Below are 18,075 nucleotides of genomic sequence, written 5' to 3'. Positions count from 1 at the left end.
GTAGGACATGGGGTTGGATGAGAGGCAGGGGAGATTCATAGGAGAGGGGAGAGAGGGAGATATTGGATCCAGGAGCAAATGAGAATGATGGAGAGATGCCAGACAATGGGAGGAAAGAGAGAGGGAGAAATGCTGGACCATGGGGAGGAGAGAAGGGACAGGGGTGGAGTGAAGAGAAGGGACAGGGAGCTAGAAGGGTGGATGGAGGAAGATGCTGGGAATGGTGGAACCATGTGGGAGATGCTGGAGGGGGGAGGAGGAAGAGGGTGGCAAGGAAATGGATGAGAGGATAGTGATTACAGAAGATAGAAATATAGTAATGGGGAGTAGATTAAAGATGAATGGGAATGGCTGGAGAAGGAGTGAGTTGGGTAATGGGAGAGCTAGTGGGTGAGAGAAGAAGATGACGATCTGATAGGCAGCTGTAAAGTAAAAAGAAGGAGAAAGGCGGGAAAGAGAGTAAAATTTGAGTTGACAGAGGCAGAAAATAAAAAAAAAAGAGGAAGCAGCTAAAAAGGAATGATCAGTATGTCGGAGGTAGATGTAGTGAGGGAATAGACAGTAGAGAGGAGAAAAGACAAATGCACAGCAGTCACTTGAAGGAGAATTAGTAGACGCCAGGAAATTAGAAGCAACATAATGAAAAAATAAAATGTCCAGACATTAAAGGTAGAAAAAAGCATTTTATTTTGAATGTTTAAATGGAATATGTTAGCTTTGTGAAAAGTGCATAGCAAATGTCTTTGCATTGTGTTCAGAAATGCATTTTTGTTTTTATTTCTTCAGGGTTGTAGTACATGTTAAGTTTAACTTCTTGGGGTTCTCAATTCAATTTTTGTGTAAATATTTTTATTTCTAACTTGTGATCCCTTGTTCTGTTTTTGGTGAGGGTCTGTCAGTGTGATAGTAATGGCAGGTACAGAAATCGGAAGGGAGGCAGGGAAGAGAGGGGATTGGAGAGAGTGCCCTCCTTTATTTTCCTACCTGGGCCAGAGCATGTCTAACACTGGCCCTTACCCTTGCTTTATAGCTGATGGGGCTCCCCAAGCATCCATCCTCCAAAGGCAGTCAGAGCTCCCTTCTACCAAGCTCTGCAGTTGGCGACAGCATCTTTGAGTTACTGACAACTAAGGATGCAAGGGGTGCCAGCTTTGGTCGCTTAGGGATGTTGCTGCTGCCTGCCAAGCTTGGTAAAGGGAAGTTCTGGCCACTTTCAGAGGAAGTCTTCAGCTGACAGAGTTTGAGGATCCTCATTAGCTAAAGTATTTATATTTTGAGGTGAAGGTAGGGCGAGGCAGAGAAACTTTTGTGCCACCCACTTTGGGCTCAGGCCCACCCAGAATTGGTTTTCTGGCTACGCCACTGGTTGTCTAATGTCAAATTGAAATCTCCTCCTATTAAAAGCTGCCCTTGGACATTCTGTTGTATTTTTTGCTCAATCTCTTCCAGGAACTTGCCCTGTCCTTCATTAGGTGCATATAGTGTAACAAATGTATACTGAACATTACACAGTGATGCTACTACCAGTAAGAACCTACCCGCTTTATCAGACACACTTTTAGTAATTTTCCAGGGCAGTGTATCCAAGAATGCCACAAGTACTCCCCCCTTTTTATAGTTTTGGCTGCTGGTTGAATGTATTACCCTCGGATACCTCCTGTGGGCTATCAATTTCTCATGACATTTCTTTAAATGCGTCTCTTGCAACATAATTATGTCACTTTTTAATCGCAACATCTCTTTGAACATTCGCTTACGCTTTACTGGCGAATTGAGGCCCTGGAATGTTACACAACTAAACTGACTTTGCATGTTCTGACCCATTTTGTTTGCCTATTCAGCCACCACCAGACACTTAAACACTGTCCCCATCCCTTCCCCTCTTCCCTTCCCACCCCATTCCAATTAAGACATGCCCCAATAACCTCTTGAGTCATGTCTGTTGCTGAGAGGGGTGACGTCTCCCTTCGTCTCTCAGCTTATTCTGTATGTCCTCCCCCATGAGATGGTTTCTCTCACCATTTATCTGTTCCGCTGTTCAGTTCTACTTTTTCCTTCAGGATTCTCTGTTGCTCCTTTCACTTTCCTGCTTGTGGGTGCAAGTGTTTCCCGGATATCTGCCTTCTCAAACGTCCACCCCCCTGCGATACTCTTTGCCATTTGGGTTTGATGGATCGTGTTGTACCTTCCTGTTCGTACTGGCGAGGGTCTTCCGCTGTCTCCGTGTGTTTCAAATATTCCTGCGCGTCCTCCAGCGATGCCACTCTCCTCTGTTTTCCCTCTCGGATGAAGGTGAGCGCAAATGGATATTGCCATTTGTATGATACGCCTTCCTCCCTTAGCTGCGCTGTTAGTGGCCGCAATTCTCCCCGGCGCTTTAGAGTCATTGCAGATAGATCTTGATATAACTCAATCGGATAACTCTCCCACGTCACGGGGCTCGCCACTCTCGCCCTCCTCATCACAGCTTCTTTAACTTTAAAGTCTTTGAAGCATGCCACTATGTCTTTAGGCTGGTTTGATTTTCGCGCGCCCAATGCGCGATGTGCACGCTCTAGTCGAACTGAAGCTTTATCATATGGCTTATCCTCTGTGGACAATACCTGCGCTGCAATAGACTGCACCACCTCTTCGCAGTTGTTAAATTCGGGAGATTCCGGCACCCCGCGGATTCTAATATTGGAGCGCCTGCTCCGGTTCTCCAGATCCTCGATTTTGTCCATGAGGTATCTGGCTTCTGTTTTTCTCTCGTTTATTTGCTGCTCTACTGCCTTGATTGTTTCTGCTTGTTCTTCCTGATTATTTTCAACCTCCATCACGCGGTTGCCAAGTTCTGTTATTTCTCCTCTTAATTCTGAACTCAGCTGTGCAAAGTCCCTTCGCACTTCCTTGAGTTCTGTTTTTATTTCTTGAAACCACGTGCATAATTTTGCCCAAATCTCCGGCTCTACCTCCGTTCTTTCAATCGGCGGGCTGCCTCGTGCTTGTTTTGGTTCAGTCCGCTCCGCTCTCGAGGCATGGGCGCCATTTTCTTCCGCCGCCTGCCCTCCGTTTCTTTCTTTTTGCTGGTATGAAAACGCTGCTAAATCTGGCGTTTTAAGCTTAGATTGTGACATCGCTCGATTCCACTTTGCTTCACCTGCCGGAATCTGCTTCTTCTATCGTTCCCCTGGGGGTAGGAGCGCTAGATAATCGCTATTTTAAAGCTGGTAGACGGGAGCTCCGTTTTCACTGCTCCATTTGCTATCGTGACGTCACTTCCTCTGTTTTCTGCTTTCTGACACTGTTTTGCATCAGGACCATGACATTGTCAGGAGGGTGATGCCCCTGTTGTATACAGAGATAAATGTGTTTTGGAGATTGAAGATCTTCTTAAAAGGAGGTTGTTATGGCAAAAGTGGGAGAACAAAAGATATGCAAATGAGCTGCAAGAGTGGAGGAATAGTCTGGTTTTAGAACAAGTCAGTTCTCCCTCTAGTGCCTCAGGTACAAATCGAGATTGTAAACCCTCTGGGGCAGGGACCTACTCACTGTACTGAATGTTTCTTGCCTGGAACCTGGATTTAGAAAAGATAGGTAATTTTAAATGCAAAAACCGACATCATAATCTATCACATCATAAATAAGAACCAGTCAGCACCTGGCCCATCAAAGGCATTGCTTAGTCCATCGTTGTGGTCACCATGGAAGAAAGCTAACCGGATATCTGCAGGGCCCTCCAATACCTCTAGGAACACGAGAGAAGACACATTACTCCAGAGCTGGAAGGCTGTCTTCACCACCATCCTCATCTGCTGTTCTGCAAGATACCACGGCCAGTTCACTATCCGGTATGTCAGGTGATGTTTATACCACTTCTTGCCTGCAATGTGCAAAACAGTAAAGTTTTAGATCATCTATACACAAACAGTTCTTATCATAAACCTGTTTTTTTCCCCAGTATAAAGAACAGTGTTTATTTAAATTGATGAGAATAAGCTATTCAATGTTCAATCACCTGGATACTTATCAGTGTAATTCATCAGTATGTCCCTTCCCATATGCTTAGATCTTCCTTCCACAGATTGCTGGATATTCCACCTTTAGAGCTTTGCCCCGGTGTGAGATGGAGGAATAAAGCTTTTAGCACTTTAGGTCCCCTTTATTAGAACAAACTACCTCAGGAGCTCAGGGGTATGCTGACATTATTAGCATTTAGATTAGGCATAAAGACATTTTTTAAACATTTGCTTATTTCCGATCTGACAAAGAAGGGCAACCTTCGAAAGCTAATCAAGAAACGTATCAAGTTATGTCCAATAAAAAAGGTATCATCTTATTTTCTTTTCCATGTTTTATTTTGTTTGTTTTCTATTGATAACAATGTGTTATAGAAATCATTGCTACATGTGATCAATTATAACCATTTGGAAGAGAAATCAGTGGTCACCTTATTCCTCTGGCCGAGGTTCTGCAGTGCCCTACTGTTATACTCAGAAAGGAAGAGAACACAGAAAACCTACTTTGATAGAAATTCAAGTAGCGCTTCTTTCTCCCAGTCTTGGAATCTCTCCCCACAAACAGGGCTTTCACCCGCTCTGCCCACTGACCATGGCTTTCAACATCTCCAACGCCACAGCGTGGCTTGGCCATCTGGTGGAATGTAGCAGCATCAAGCACCCCACTAACTGGGAGATGGGAGACCCACTGGAACTCTCTGGAAGGAACAGGAAACAATCAATGCCACAGCACTAAGGAGCCCCTTCCCATCTCCATGACAGTACAATCATTTCACAGAAGAGCAGATTCACAATTGATCTGGCAATAAGTCATTGTGATGAGATGCATAGCTGGCATTAAGTGTTTAAAGAGAGGATCTAGAGATATGGTGAGTTATCCTTCCTGCAGGCAGACTTGCCATACAAGGTCAGACCAAATGTTTATCAAGCAGAATCTCAGATCTCTGTGACTGGGATGTACTACTACTACTTAACATTTCTAGAGTGCTACTAGGGTTGCGCAGCGCTGTACAGTTTAACAAAGAAGGACAGTCCCTGCTCGAAGGAGCTTACAATCTAAAGGACAAAATGTCAAGTTGGGGCAGTCCAAGTTTAGGCATCCTTCAAGTCAAGAGAGCATAGCCAGTCTTGATCCTGAATCATGGGGCATTAAAAGGGGTCAACCTTGCTTAGAAAAAATTCAGCCTCTACTGTAAGGCTGTCTGGGACCGATATGGGAATTGTGACTATGCTCATCTGGAGCCAGTCAAACACTCATTCCCTGTTTTGACTTGGAAGCAGGTTGGGACTTCTGGGCTCTCTGTTGCCTGGAGAACATAGTAATTTGGAGGGGCATAATCGAACGGCACCGGCCAAATCGATGGCCGGCCATCTTCGGGGCCAGCTCCGCAAACGGACGGAGCCAACCGTATTTTCGAAATACGGTTGGGCCCTGCTAAATCAACATTTAGGTAAATATTGCGATTGCCGGCTTTGTTTTTCAGCCATAATGGAAACCGGACCCGGCCATCTCAAACCTGGCGAAATACAAGGCATTTGGGCGTGGGAGGAGCCAGCATTTGTAGTGCACTGGCCCCCCTGACATGCCAGAACACCAACCGGGCACCCTAGGGGGCACTTCTAAACATTAAAAAAAAAAAGGTCCCTTACCTTGGGTGCTGAGCCCCCCAAATCCCCCCGAAAACCCACTCCCCACAACTCCACACCGTTACCGTAGCCCTAAGGGGTGAAGGGGGGCACCTGCATGTGGGTACAGTGGGTTTTGAGGGGGGTTGGAAGGCTCCCCTTTATCACAACAAGTGTAACAGGTAGGGAGGGATGGGCCTGGGTCCACCAGCCTGAAGTGCACTGCACCCACTAAATACTGCTCCAGGGACCTGCATACTACTGTCAGGGAGCTGGGTATGACATTTGAGGCTGGCAAAAAATGTTTTTTACATTATTTTTTTGAGGGTAGGAGGGGGTTGGTAACCACTGGGGGAGTAAGGGGAGGTGATCCCCGATTCCCTCCGGTAGTCATCTGGTCAATTGGGGCACTTTTTTGTGACTTGGTCCTAAAAATAAATGGACCAAGTCCAGCCGGCCAAATGCTTGTTCGAGCCAGTCATCTTTTTTCCATTATAGGGTGAAGCCGGCCATCTGGTAACAACACCCCAGCCCCGCCCCGCCTTCTGTACCCTCCCTTGAAGGTTGGCCGGCTCCGCAATGAAAAAGCAGTTCGCGCCGGCCAAATTCGGCTTTCAATTATACCGATTTGGCCGGGATGAGGAGATCGCCGGCCATCTTCCGATTTGTGTCGGCAGATGACCGGCGATCTCTTTCGAAAATGATCTGGATAGTAACATAGTAGATGACGGCAGAAAAAGACCTGCACGGTCCATCCAGCCTGCCCAACAAGATAAACTCATATGTGCTACTTTTTGAGTATACCTTACCTTTTGTATCTGCCATTTTCAGGGCACAGACCGTAGAAGTCTTGCCCAGCACTAGCCCCGCCTCCCAACCACCAGCCCCCGCCTCCCCCCACCAGCTCTGCCACCCAATTTCAACTAAGCTTCTGAGGATCTATTCCTTCTGAACAGGATTCCTTTATGTTTATCCCACGCATGTTTGAATTCTGTTACAGTTTTCATCTCCACCACCTCCCGCAGGAGGGCATTCCAAGCAGTGGCGTAGCCAAGGGTGGGCTGGGGTGGGCCCAGGCCCACCCACTTTAGGTTCAGGCCCACCAAGTAGCAGCACACCTATAATGTGGCTGGCAGGGACCCCAGGCCCCACCAGCCAAAAACTCCCAACAACTGTTTGCTGCCGGTGAAAATCTGCTATTTAAAAGGTATATGGGGGAGAGGGGATGTTTGAAAGACCATATGGCATGTAGACAAGAGAGGGAGAAACCAAATCACTTGTAGGACAAGGCGGAGTGCTGCCCACCCACCTTGGGTCCAGGCCCATCCAAACTTGAGTGTCTAGCTACGCTCCTGATTCCAAGTATCCACCACTCTCTCCGTGAAAAAATAATTCTTGGCATTTTTCTTGAGTCTGCCCCCCTTCAATCTCATTTCATGTCCTCTAGTTCTACCGCCTTCCCATCTCCGGTAAAGGCTCGTTTGCAGATTAATACCTTTCAAATATTTGAACGTCTGTATCATATCACCCCTGTTTCTCCAGTGGTAGGTCCTCCACTGCCTTTATCCAGAATACCTCCCAGATGCAGATGCTGAGCCAGGAGTGGGCTGGAACAGTGACTTGAAGGTTTCAGAATGGTTCTTGATGAGGTCTGTTACCTCTACCTTGTCACCAAAAAGGCTGTCCTCATAGCATGAAGCATTCACCAGCTTTTCCTGAACTGCTGGTTCAAGGTCTGAAGTGCACAAGCAGATGAGTCTGCACAACCCAGAAGAGTCTGCATAGCATGTCAAAAGCATCATACATTGTCCATACCATGTGTTTTCCATACTCCTACTCTTTCGCTACAAGCTGAGGAGTTCCTTAGCTTTTGCTTAAGGAAGAGTATAAGCAAACTCTGCCAACTACGGCAGATAAGCATAGCATTCTGATAAAACTTATTCTGAAAACACTCCAAGGTCTTAGCCTCCCCCCTCCTTGAAAGTCCTGAGAAATAAGTCTTGGAGCTTTTGGCCCTTTTGAGAGTACATATGACCACCATGGAATGGTGAGGAAGCTGGAGCTTCCCGAATCCAGGAGATTTTCTATATAGATAGTGGGCCTTCTTGTTCATCTGGTGTCACCCACTGCTTCTTCTATATGAGCTTAAGGATTCTGTGCACTGTTACAGCTTCCTTAGTGGAGAAGGGGACTGCATCAAACTGAAATCAGCTCAGGGCTCATCATCAAATCAAATGGGATGAACCTAGCCATCTCCCTGAGGGAGACTTCCTCCTTTTGTGAGGAGGGGAGGAGTCTGGGGCAAGGCCAGAGGACCCTCCTCCAAGAGGATCTCTGGTGCCTCATGTTATGCTGTTTCCCACGGGACCCAACACCGCCACCTCTCGCACTATGCCCTGCACACCACCAATGACCAGATCCAAAATGGCTCCCCCTCTCGTCAGTTCCTGGACCAGCTGCTTCAAGAAGCAGCTGTTCATTACATCTAGAAATGTTATCTCCATGGCACTTCCTGATGTAACATTTATCTAGTCAATATTGGGGTAATTGAAATCAACAGTAATAGCAATGCAATTCTACTAAGATACAACCGAGTATTGGAGGTGTACAATCGCTAGTATACATTTCATGTATACTAGCGATTGTACACCTCCAATACTCGGTTGTATCTTAGTAGAATTGCATTGCTATTACTGTTGATTATATTCTACTATCCCTTTGGGGACAATCAGTGTAACTGACGTGAGGGAGAATTATAATGGCGCAAGATTGGAGAACAGGGTTTGGCTTCCTGCAAAATCAGAAGGATGAAATTTTGAATATACCTGGTTTATCCTTGAATAAAACAGCAACAGATGGGGTTGATAAATGGTCAGAAATTTTGAATTTGCACAAGACACTTGTAAAATTGGAATTACACAGCGCTTCTCTAGCGGATTATTGCAGGCAAGAGATAATTCCTAGAGGTTTACGCATGTTGAGAGGACCAAGGATGTTCCAAGAAGATGAAACGTTTGTCTCACAGTGGAACATGATACTAAATAGGTGTTCGTTGGATTTAATGGTGCTCTTGGTTAAAAGATCGCAGGAGCAAACTGTTATTGAAAAACAGCGGTGTGATGAATTATTGAAAGCTCAAGAAGCCTCTAGTACTTATGTAGAGGAGCATAGGGAGTTAACATTTAAAATTGAAAAATTTCAGAAAGAATTAAAAATGCAAAAGATAAAAAAATTCCAACGTGATGAACGTGATTATGGGGAAGGCTATGTATATCCGTGGATGAGAAAGGAACAAACAGAAAAAGGCAATAATAAAAAAGAAACTAGGTTTCAATTTACATCTAATAGTTCCAGTAGCGGGGAAGATGCAGATGAGACGTCTGGGGAGAAGGACAACAGTATGCGAGGAAGGCAGGGGAACAAAGGTTGGCGGGCTCGAGGAAGAGGATACAGAGGCCAGGGTCAGCGGCCACAAACGAGATCACAGCGGCACGGCCAGCAGTGGTAAATTTGTCTACTAGAGTGTTGAAAAAAGAAGAAATGAGTGTGTTAAGTAGAGGACTCACATTTGTACCGACCAATTTTCATGATGCCTTCCAAATACGTATGGATGTGGAAAAGTTCATTCGCAAGTTGAATTTGAAATTGTTTTTTTCAATGTCGGATCAAGAACATACATTAGATAGGTCTATCGTAAGTGAACCTTCAAAATGGACCCCTTCAGGTGTTCTGGATGCGGGGTTAGCTACGTTCAAAAAATGCATTCTTTATGATTTAGAGAGAGAGGAGGCTGTTTTACCGAAGAGGGGTTTAAATTTAAATGTCAAAGAACGGACTGCTTTGAGAGATTTGAGAAATGATATCGCCATTGTCATTCGTAAGGCTGACAAAGGTGGGGCTGTCGTGGTTCAAGATACAGCTGATTACATGGCAGAATTGTATCGACAATTATCTGACACGACCACGTATGAAGAAGTGGTTGATGACCCCTCGATTCGGATACAAGCTCTTCTTCAAGATTTGTTGATTGAGGGTAGAAGCTTAGGATTTCTTACTAAGAAAGAATTTGCTTTTTTGGATTTTCGTGGCTTTAAAATTCCCATTTTTTATACCTTACCTAAGATTCATAAAAGCCTATTCAAACCACCTGGGCGCCCTATAGTGGCAGCTAGGGGGTCGTTATTAGAACGTCCAGCACAATATATAGACAAGATTTTGCAACCTTTTTTGTCTGAGATTGACTCTTATGTGAAGGATAGTTCTCATTTTTTACGACTTTTGGAAACGAAGAGAGCTGAAATGCTTGGCACCACGTTGTTGGTGACGTTAGATGTCTGCTCGCTTTATACCTCGATCCCTCAAAATGAAGCGATTGGGATTTTGGAATATACATTGGACAGAAGAGAGCGGCCTCATTTGGTTCCCACAGAATTTGTATTGAATTTGATTAGGATTACATTATCTGAGAACTATTTCACTTGTAATAAAAAATATTACATACAGAAAACGGGAATATCTATGGGAGCAGCCTGTTTGCCCACCATCGCAAATTTATTTATGGAACATTTTGAACGTCTATGGGTGTACAAATCACGATGGAATCGTTTTTTGAAATGTTGGTGGAGGTACATAGACGACGTTTTTGTCCTATGGAATGGTACTTCTACTGAACTACATAAATTCGTGACATACTTAAATGGGTGCCATGAGACTATCAAATTTGAATATGCCCATAGTGATGTTTCCATTTCCTTCTTGGATGTACAGGTTAACATAGTCCAGAACAAATTGGAGACGTCTGTGTTCATTAAACCTACTGATAGGAACACCACATTACATTTTCAAAGTATGCACCCTAGTCATTGCAAAACGAATATTCCTTTTGCACAATTTTTGCGATATCGTAAAATCTGTTCAACTACTGAGGGATATTTTCAACAGACTTCTCATTTACAACGAAATTTAGAAGATAGAGGTTATCCTAAGTCCTTAGTATCTCGAGCAAGGAAACGTGCTTTTTTTAACCACAGAGAATGGCTGCTCAATCCTGACATAAATGCAGCGGAGCAACAAGAGGTGGTGACTTTTGTAACAAAATATAATATACATACTAATAGAATGGTGAGGATCATTAAAAAACATATGGCAATGTTGCATATTTATCCTTGTTTCCGTGATTTAAGGATTTTGTTTGCTTACCAAAGACAGAGCAATTTGAATGATTTGTTATGTGCTGCTGATACATGGAATCGTGAGCATAATAGGGCTGCCAGGATAGGACAGCATAAAGCATGTGGGCAGTGTTCGGTGTGTCATAACATGCTGGAAGTTGATAAGTTCACGGATGCACATACGGGCAAGTCTTATCATTTAAAAACCTTGACGGATTGTCAATCAAAGAATGTGATCTATTTATTGAAATGTACTTGCAATCTATACTATGTGGGACAAACTTCTAGGATGTTAAAGACGAGGTTAATTGAACATAGACACTGTATACAAGCTAAGAAGACATATGAACCTTTGGTTTCTCATTGCCTTTTGAAACATCATGATTTTTGTGATTTGCAATGTGTAGTTCTGGAGCAAATTCAGGTTTCAGAACGCAGAGGAGATATAAGGAAGAAGTTAAGACAGATAGAACAGAGATGGATATACATGCTGCAGACCGTAATCCCTAAGGGATTGAACATCTCAATTGAGTGGAAAGCTTTTTTGTGAGTTGTGCACTTGTCAATAAAGTTGTTGCTGGGGACGTATCGCGTCTGGGATGAAGGATATGACGTATATATAGGAAGGAAGCGGGGTTCACGTTGAGGACGCCGACGAGAGGCAGTTTGATGCGGTGAAGTAAGGAACATGGAAGATAGCTGTCTGGACTAAAGTTCTGGCCCTTGAAACAGCCTAATTGTGGCGAAACAGGGTCTCCTGTTGGGCTTTGTGAACGCTGTATGCTGTTGAAGACAGTTTGGATTGACAGCTTTATGAACATTCAAGCTAAGTAACATTTGATTCACCGAATGCGTATAATTGGTATAAGCCTTTACCATTGAGTATTGTGGAAGGAGTATGTGCATGTATTTCATGAATAAGAAAAGTGGAGTTTTTTTTGTGAAGACTAATGATTGAAGAACAGGAGTACTCGAAAATTGAAAGGTGATTCTTACATAAGGAGTATTCTCCAGGGTTTCTGAAGTCTTTTTTTCTCCACATTTCATGTATACTAGCGATTGTACACCTCCAATACTCGGTTGTATCTTAGTAGAATTGCATTGCTATTACTGTTGATTATATTCTACTATCCCTTTGGGGACAATCAGGGTAATTGAAATCACCCATTATTATAGTGTTGCCCAATTTGCCAGCTTTCCTAATCTCTGTAAACATTTCTTTATCCATCTGTTCGTTCTTTCCCGGCAGACAGTAGTACAGCCCTATAAGAATACTCCTTCCCTTCACACATGCTGCTATCTGTGTCATGTGGAATGTTTATTTTATTTGACTCAATTTCCTCTTTAACACATAGCGCAACCTCCCCTCCAATTTGATCCTCTCTATCATTGCTGTACAATTTGTACCCTGTTAACACAGTGTCCCGTTGATTGTCCACTTTCCACCAAGTCTCTGAGATGCCTATTATGTCTACCTCATCATATTCTAACTCTTCCATCTTATTTTTAAGGCTTCTAGCATTTGTATATAGGCACTTCAAATTGTGTTAATTCCTTTGATGTACAAGCTGCTTAGAAGCTGAAAGGGATAATGTGCATCCTGCTCTCTCATTAAGCACATCTGATCGGAGACTATAACCACAGCTTTGCAAAGACTTACTACTTTGGCTGATGTGTTGGCAGAAAACTCAGGCACTGATACCTCCTGGATAGGATGGTTGGACAATGCCTTTGGAAAGTGGAAAAACTGCCTCATGTCTGGACTGACCACAATTATTGTTGTGATTGTTGTTTTTATACTTCTCGGCTGTTGCATTATACCTTGTGCTAGAAGTTTAGTGGAACGCTTAATTGAAACCGCTTTGAGCAAGCAAGATCCTATGGGACAATATGTAGTGTATGAAAAAAAATGATTCGTACTGTTACACCTGAACTGTATGCTGATCTTGCACATATAAACCTTATAGATGATGCTCTTAATGAAAGTCATATATAATGCATCCACGCAAGACCATCGTCCCTTGTAACCAAGTGCCAATGGGTAACTTAATAAGACCATGGGTGGCTGTTTTAAAGGGTTCCACCTACACCTTATTGTCTTGCTACACATTACCCTCTATCTGTTACACATCCTAGCCACCATACCTCACAATTATAGTACACTAGTGTCTCTCCTATTTACTATCCACCTCCTGGTGCTCATGCAATTGCCTAGCCATAATGGGTAAGTCAGAACTCAGTCTTTCCCCCTACTAAGGGATTCTCAGGCCTGCAACCTAACACAGCCTGGAATTGGAGCACTGATCATCTGCTTGCTGAGAACACACAGATCTTGAGGTGTGAATATTCACCTAGGAGCAGGACTACTGTAGGTGTCATAATAAAAACACTGGTAAGGTGAAGGTCTTGCTTACAAAGACCTTCAAGGGAGGAATTGTTTAAATGGGACATGCAGGTCATGAACCATAAAATAACTTTACAACAGTAACTGAGAATTATGAGCAAAGCTAGGCCTCTGTGAACAGGCTACGGACAGGTTAAGAGTCACTGAGAAGCTAAATAACAAGAATTACACAGAATGTGAATCTCATGTCAGCTTGCCCTTCTGTTGGAGAGACAGGCAGATATGGAGTCATAACAGAGATATGTGTGGCAGGAGAATACTGTGCATGAATGTAGTAATGTAAGGGGGAATTTGCTGCTGACCATGAAAGCAGATAATGAAAAGACACAACTTTGGCTCCTGGGAAGATGTTTTTTGCAAAGTAGGATAACCTTAGTGACCTCACTTATGATAAGCAAATATGTTATGAAGAACTTTGCTTCTGTAAGATAGAATTTACTAGAATATGCTGGAATATGTTAGAATATGCTGACTTTGTACTTCCAATACTAGCCTATGAGAGAAAAGGGTATAAAAGGAGAATCATGGCCAGAGGCAGAGAGCTAATGTCAGAGGTCACGTTTGTGTCCTGGTTGCTGTTTCATATGAGAAAGCAGGAAGCAGGCCAGGATAAGGAAAGAAGAGATGCCGGAGTACGGGAATGAGGTAAAGGCACTGAGCTGGCCTAGGGAAGTGGTGGTGGGGGAGGGGTGCATAGCTGAAGGTTCATCTAAAGCATCTGATACCTTTCTGCCAGCCCTGACTCCCGGATACGTGACTCTCACTTTATTAAGTACATAAGTATTGCCACACTGAGACAGACCAAAGGTCCATCAAGCCCAGTATCCTGTTTCCAACAGTGGCCAATCCAGGTCACAAATACCTGGCAAAATCTCAGAAAAGCGCAATACATTTTATGATGCTTATCCCAGAAATAAGCAGTGAATTTTCCCAAGTCAATTTAATAATGGTCTAGGAAGCTGTCCAGACCCTTTTTAAACCCCGCTAAGCTAACTGCCTTCACCACATTCTCTGGCAACGAATTCCAGAGTTTAATTACACATTGCGTGAAGAAACATTTCTCCAATTCGTATTAAATTTACTACTTTGTAGCTTCATCGCATGCCCCCTAGCCCTAGTATTTTTGGAAAGAGTAAACAAATGATTCACATCTACCTGTTCCACTCCACTCATTATTTTATAGACCTCTATCATATCTCCCCTCAGCCGTCTCTTCTCCAAGCTGAAGAGCCCTAGATGCTTCAGCCTTTCCTCATAGGGAAGTCGTCCCATCCCCTTTATCGTTTTATTCGCCCTTCTCTGTACCTTTTCTAATTCCACTATATCTTTTTTGAGATGCGGCGACCAGAATTGAGCACAATATTCGAGGTGTGGTTGCACCATGGAGCGATACAAAGACATTATAATGTCCTCACTTTTGTTTTCCATTGCCTTCCTAATAATACCTAACATTCTATTTGCTTTCTTAGCTGCCGCAGCACACTGAGCAGAGCATTTCAACGTATCATCAACAACGACACCGAGATCCCTTTCTTGGTCAGTGATTCCTAATGTGGAGCCTTGCATTACGAAGCTATAGTTTGGGTTCCTCTTTCCCACATGCATCACTTTGCACTTGCTCACATTAAATGTCATCTGCCATTTAGACGTCCAGTCTCCCAGTCTCGTAAGGTCCTCTTGTAATTTTTCACAACTGTCTTGTCAAACAGATCACCCTAAGCCAGGTAAACCCATCAAAACTTGAAATCAGCCTTTGGCAGACGTGGAGGGGCATAATCGAACGGCGCCGGCCAATTCGATGGCCAGCCAGCTTCGGGGCCGGGTTTACATGAGATGGCAGGCTTCATTTTCCAGCCATAATGGAAACCGGGCATGGCCATCTCAAACCCGGCGAAATGCAAGGCATTTGGGCGTGGGAGGAGCCAGCATTTGTAGTACACTGGCCCCCCTCACATGCCAGGACACCAACCGGGCACCCTAGGGGGCACTTAAAAAAATTTAAAAAACAAAACAAAAATAGCTTCCAGGTGCATAGCACCCTTACCTTGGGTGCTGAGCCCCCCCACAAATCCCCCCAAACCCACTCCCCACAACTGTACACCATTACCATAGCCCTAAGGGGTGAAGGGGGGCACCTACATGTGGGTACAGTGGGTTTTGGGGGGGGTTTGGAGGGCTCAACATTAACCACCACAAGTGCAGCAGGTAGGGGGGGATGGGCCTGGGTTCACCTGACTGAAGTGCACTGCACCCACTAAAAACTGCTCCAGGGACCTGCATATTGCTGTCAAGGAGCTGGGTATCTCACAGATAGGCTGCAGAGAATACCTTCTCCTGCTTTAGACTTAATCCTACCCACCCACCCCTAGAGTGACATGTCTTATATAACCTCCCTATCAACCCACTCATTACTTTACCTCACCCATTTCTATTCTTCTATCACCTTCTCCCACTACTCCAACCAGAGTTACACCTAATCACACTGACCACCCTTCAACATCTTCTGTCCTTCTGTGACTGTTCTCTTGTGCTTGACTGCTTAAATATTTTAAATTTAAATGCTTTACTTTTTGTCTATTAGATTGTAAGCTCTTTGAGCAGGGACTGTCTTTCTTTTGTGTTTGTACAGCGCTGCGTACACTTTGTAGCGCTCTAGAAATGTTAAATAGTAGTAGTAGTAGTATGACATTTCAGGCTGGCATACAGGCTGGCAAAAAAAGTTTTAGTTTTTTTTTTTTTTGGGTGGGAGGGGGTTGGTGACCACTGGGGGAGTAAGGGGAGGTGATCCCCGCTTCCCTCCAGTAGTCATCTGGTCAGTTCGGGCACTTTTTTCAGACTTGGTCCTAAAAATAAATGGACCGAGTCCAGCCGGCAAAATGCTCATTTGAGCCGGCCATTTTTTTTTTCATTATAAGGTGAAGCCGGCCATCCCACAACCATGCCCCCATCCCGCCTTTCCTACCCTACCAACACGCCCCCTTGAAGGTTGGCCGGCGCTGCGACGAAAAAGCAGTTGGGGCCGGCCAAAATCGGCTTTCGATAATACCGAATTGGCCGGGATCAGGAGATCACCGGCAATCTCCCGATTTGTGTCGGAAGATCGCCGGCGATCCCTTTCGAAAATGAGCTGGATGATCTACAGAGTCAGTCTGCAGGAAAAGATGCCATACACTCTGGCAGGAAGGGCCATGTGTATGCAGAGATTTTCAAAAGAGGGTAAGGGTATTAAATTAACATAAAGCTCTAAAAAGTACATCAGAAAATTACACAGACATTTAGCACACCAATGCATGACAGAAGGACAAAATTAATGGTTGGCTAAGTTCAACCTCATCACCTACAGTAGATCATGTGTGTGAAGAGGTGTATAGGACTGTCATCTCATCCAAGTCAATTTAGAGAAGTTACTCTGTTTTACTTTTGTCCCATTTCATTTATGGTTCTGATTCTTTGATGAAAAATATGACTACATTTCGTGCATATTATAGTGCCTTGGGCTTTTGAGGGCCACCAACAGGTCAGGTTTTCAGGATATCCCTAATGAATATCCATGAGTGTGATTTGGAAGGGTATAATTAGTTATATGTTAATTTTTTCCTACCAGCTAAGATATGGAGTGAATTACCCTTGGAGCTTAGATTGATATATTTCTGCTAAAATGTCAACTTGTATGACTTTTTACCTCGAGAGCTGTCTGAGCAAAGTTGGGCATTTTCAGACTTGGCTTGATTGTAAACTGAGTTTACCTGTGTCCTGCTCTTAATAACTTCTTGATAAACTACTGACTCTATTCTATTTTTCCCCTTTTTAATTCTATCCTATTAGGGAAAAAACCATGTCCTTTAACTTGCAGAGGGTTTAACCTCTAAAAGTTCTAATCTGTCTTCATCCTATTGCCTATAACTTAAAATTGTTCTTGCACTGTGATTTCATATTTTTTATGCTGGTATTGTATTAAAGGGCTTTTATTGAACTGTGTTTTAAACTTCTGTACTAGTGATTTCATCTTTTTATATGCTGGAATTGTCTTAAAGGTGCTTTCATTGAAACTATGTTCTAACCTGTGCCAAGTGTTTTGAACCTGTGCCTTAATCCATTCAATCTGGTTACACAGAATCTAGTGACTGTGGTGTCTGTCTTAAAGGCATTCATTAGAATTGTGTATTGAATCTTCACTGCCAGAGACTTAATTCAATCAATTTGGTTTCACATCTGGTGACTCATAGACTGTGTACCTCTGCAGGAAGGGCAATTGTATACAGCTGTGTGGTAAAAGAAAAAAAAAACAGAACTTGGTTTTACCTTGAGAGTTGTCTGAGCAAAGTTGGGCATTTTCAGACTGAGGTCACCTGTGTCCTAGTCCCTGCCACCCACCCCTAGATGAACTCCCTTTATATAGGACAATCAAGGGACAAGTATCTTCATTACACTTAATTGGTCAATCCAATTCTCCTTGTTATTCCCCATCATAGTACACCTTTTCACACTTGTGAATCACATCGATATGACCTTCATTCAGTGCAATACATGTTCTGCTTTAATCCTAAGGCAAACTATCTGGAACCTTAGACCTTGTCCTGTCTCCAAATATCAGCTCTGAAAGATGAGATCAACAAACTCAAGAAGGAATTAGCAGGACCGTGCCTAGGGTCTCTGGTGCCCCCCTGCAGGCTATCAGTTGGCGCCCCCCCCCCCCCCCCCCCGTGAAAATGATCGCTCACCACTTGCCACACTGAAAGGAATTGTCAGCAATATTCTTAGAAACAAATTGCTATACATTGCAAAATATGATAGCAGACGTAAATTCTCAAAGTGGACATATTCCAAACGCTAAAATGAAAATAAAATGATTTTTTTCTACCTTTGTTGTCTGGTG

At 43.7% G+C, this 18,075-nt stretch overlaps 1 protein-coding gene across 1 annotated transcript in view; it reads right to left on the bottom strand.

Annotated features, from left to right (window-relative positions):
• MMP28 (matrix metallopeptidase 28) overlaps positions 1 to 18,075 on the bottom strand; it is a 94,479-nt gene that overhangs the window by 45,833 nt on the left and 30,571 nt on the right. Inside the window, exons 3-4 of the mRNA XM_030186051.1 lie at positions 4,503 to 4,696; positions 3,641 to 3,862 (exon numbers count right to left, since the gene is read on the bottom strand). Coding sequence (XP_030041911.1) covers positions 3,641 to 3,862; positions 4,503 to 4,696 — 416 coding nt within the window. The remainder of the gene's footprint in view (positions 1 to 3,640; positions 3,863 to 4,502; positions 4,697 to 18,075) is intronic.

The sequence above is a fragment of the Microcaecilia unicolor genome, chromosome 13 (genome assembly GCF_901765095.1).
Source record: "Microcaecilia unicolor chromosome 13, aMicUni1.1, whole genome shotgun sequence".
Lineage (NCBI taxonomy): Eukaryota > Metazoa > Chordata > Amphibia > Gymnophiona > Siphonopidae > Microcaecilia > Microcaecilia unicolor.
Note: the sequence above shows the minus strand (reverse complement) of the source record. Positions and strands in the feature narration are given on the sequence as shown.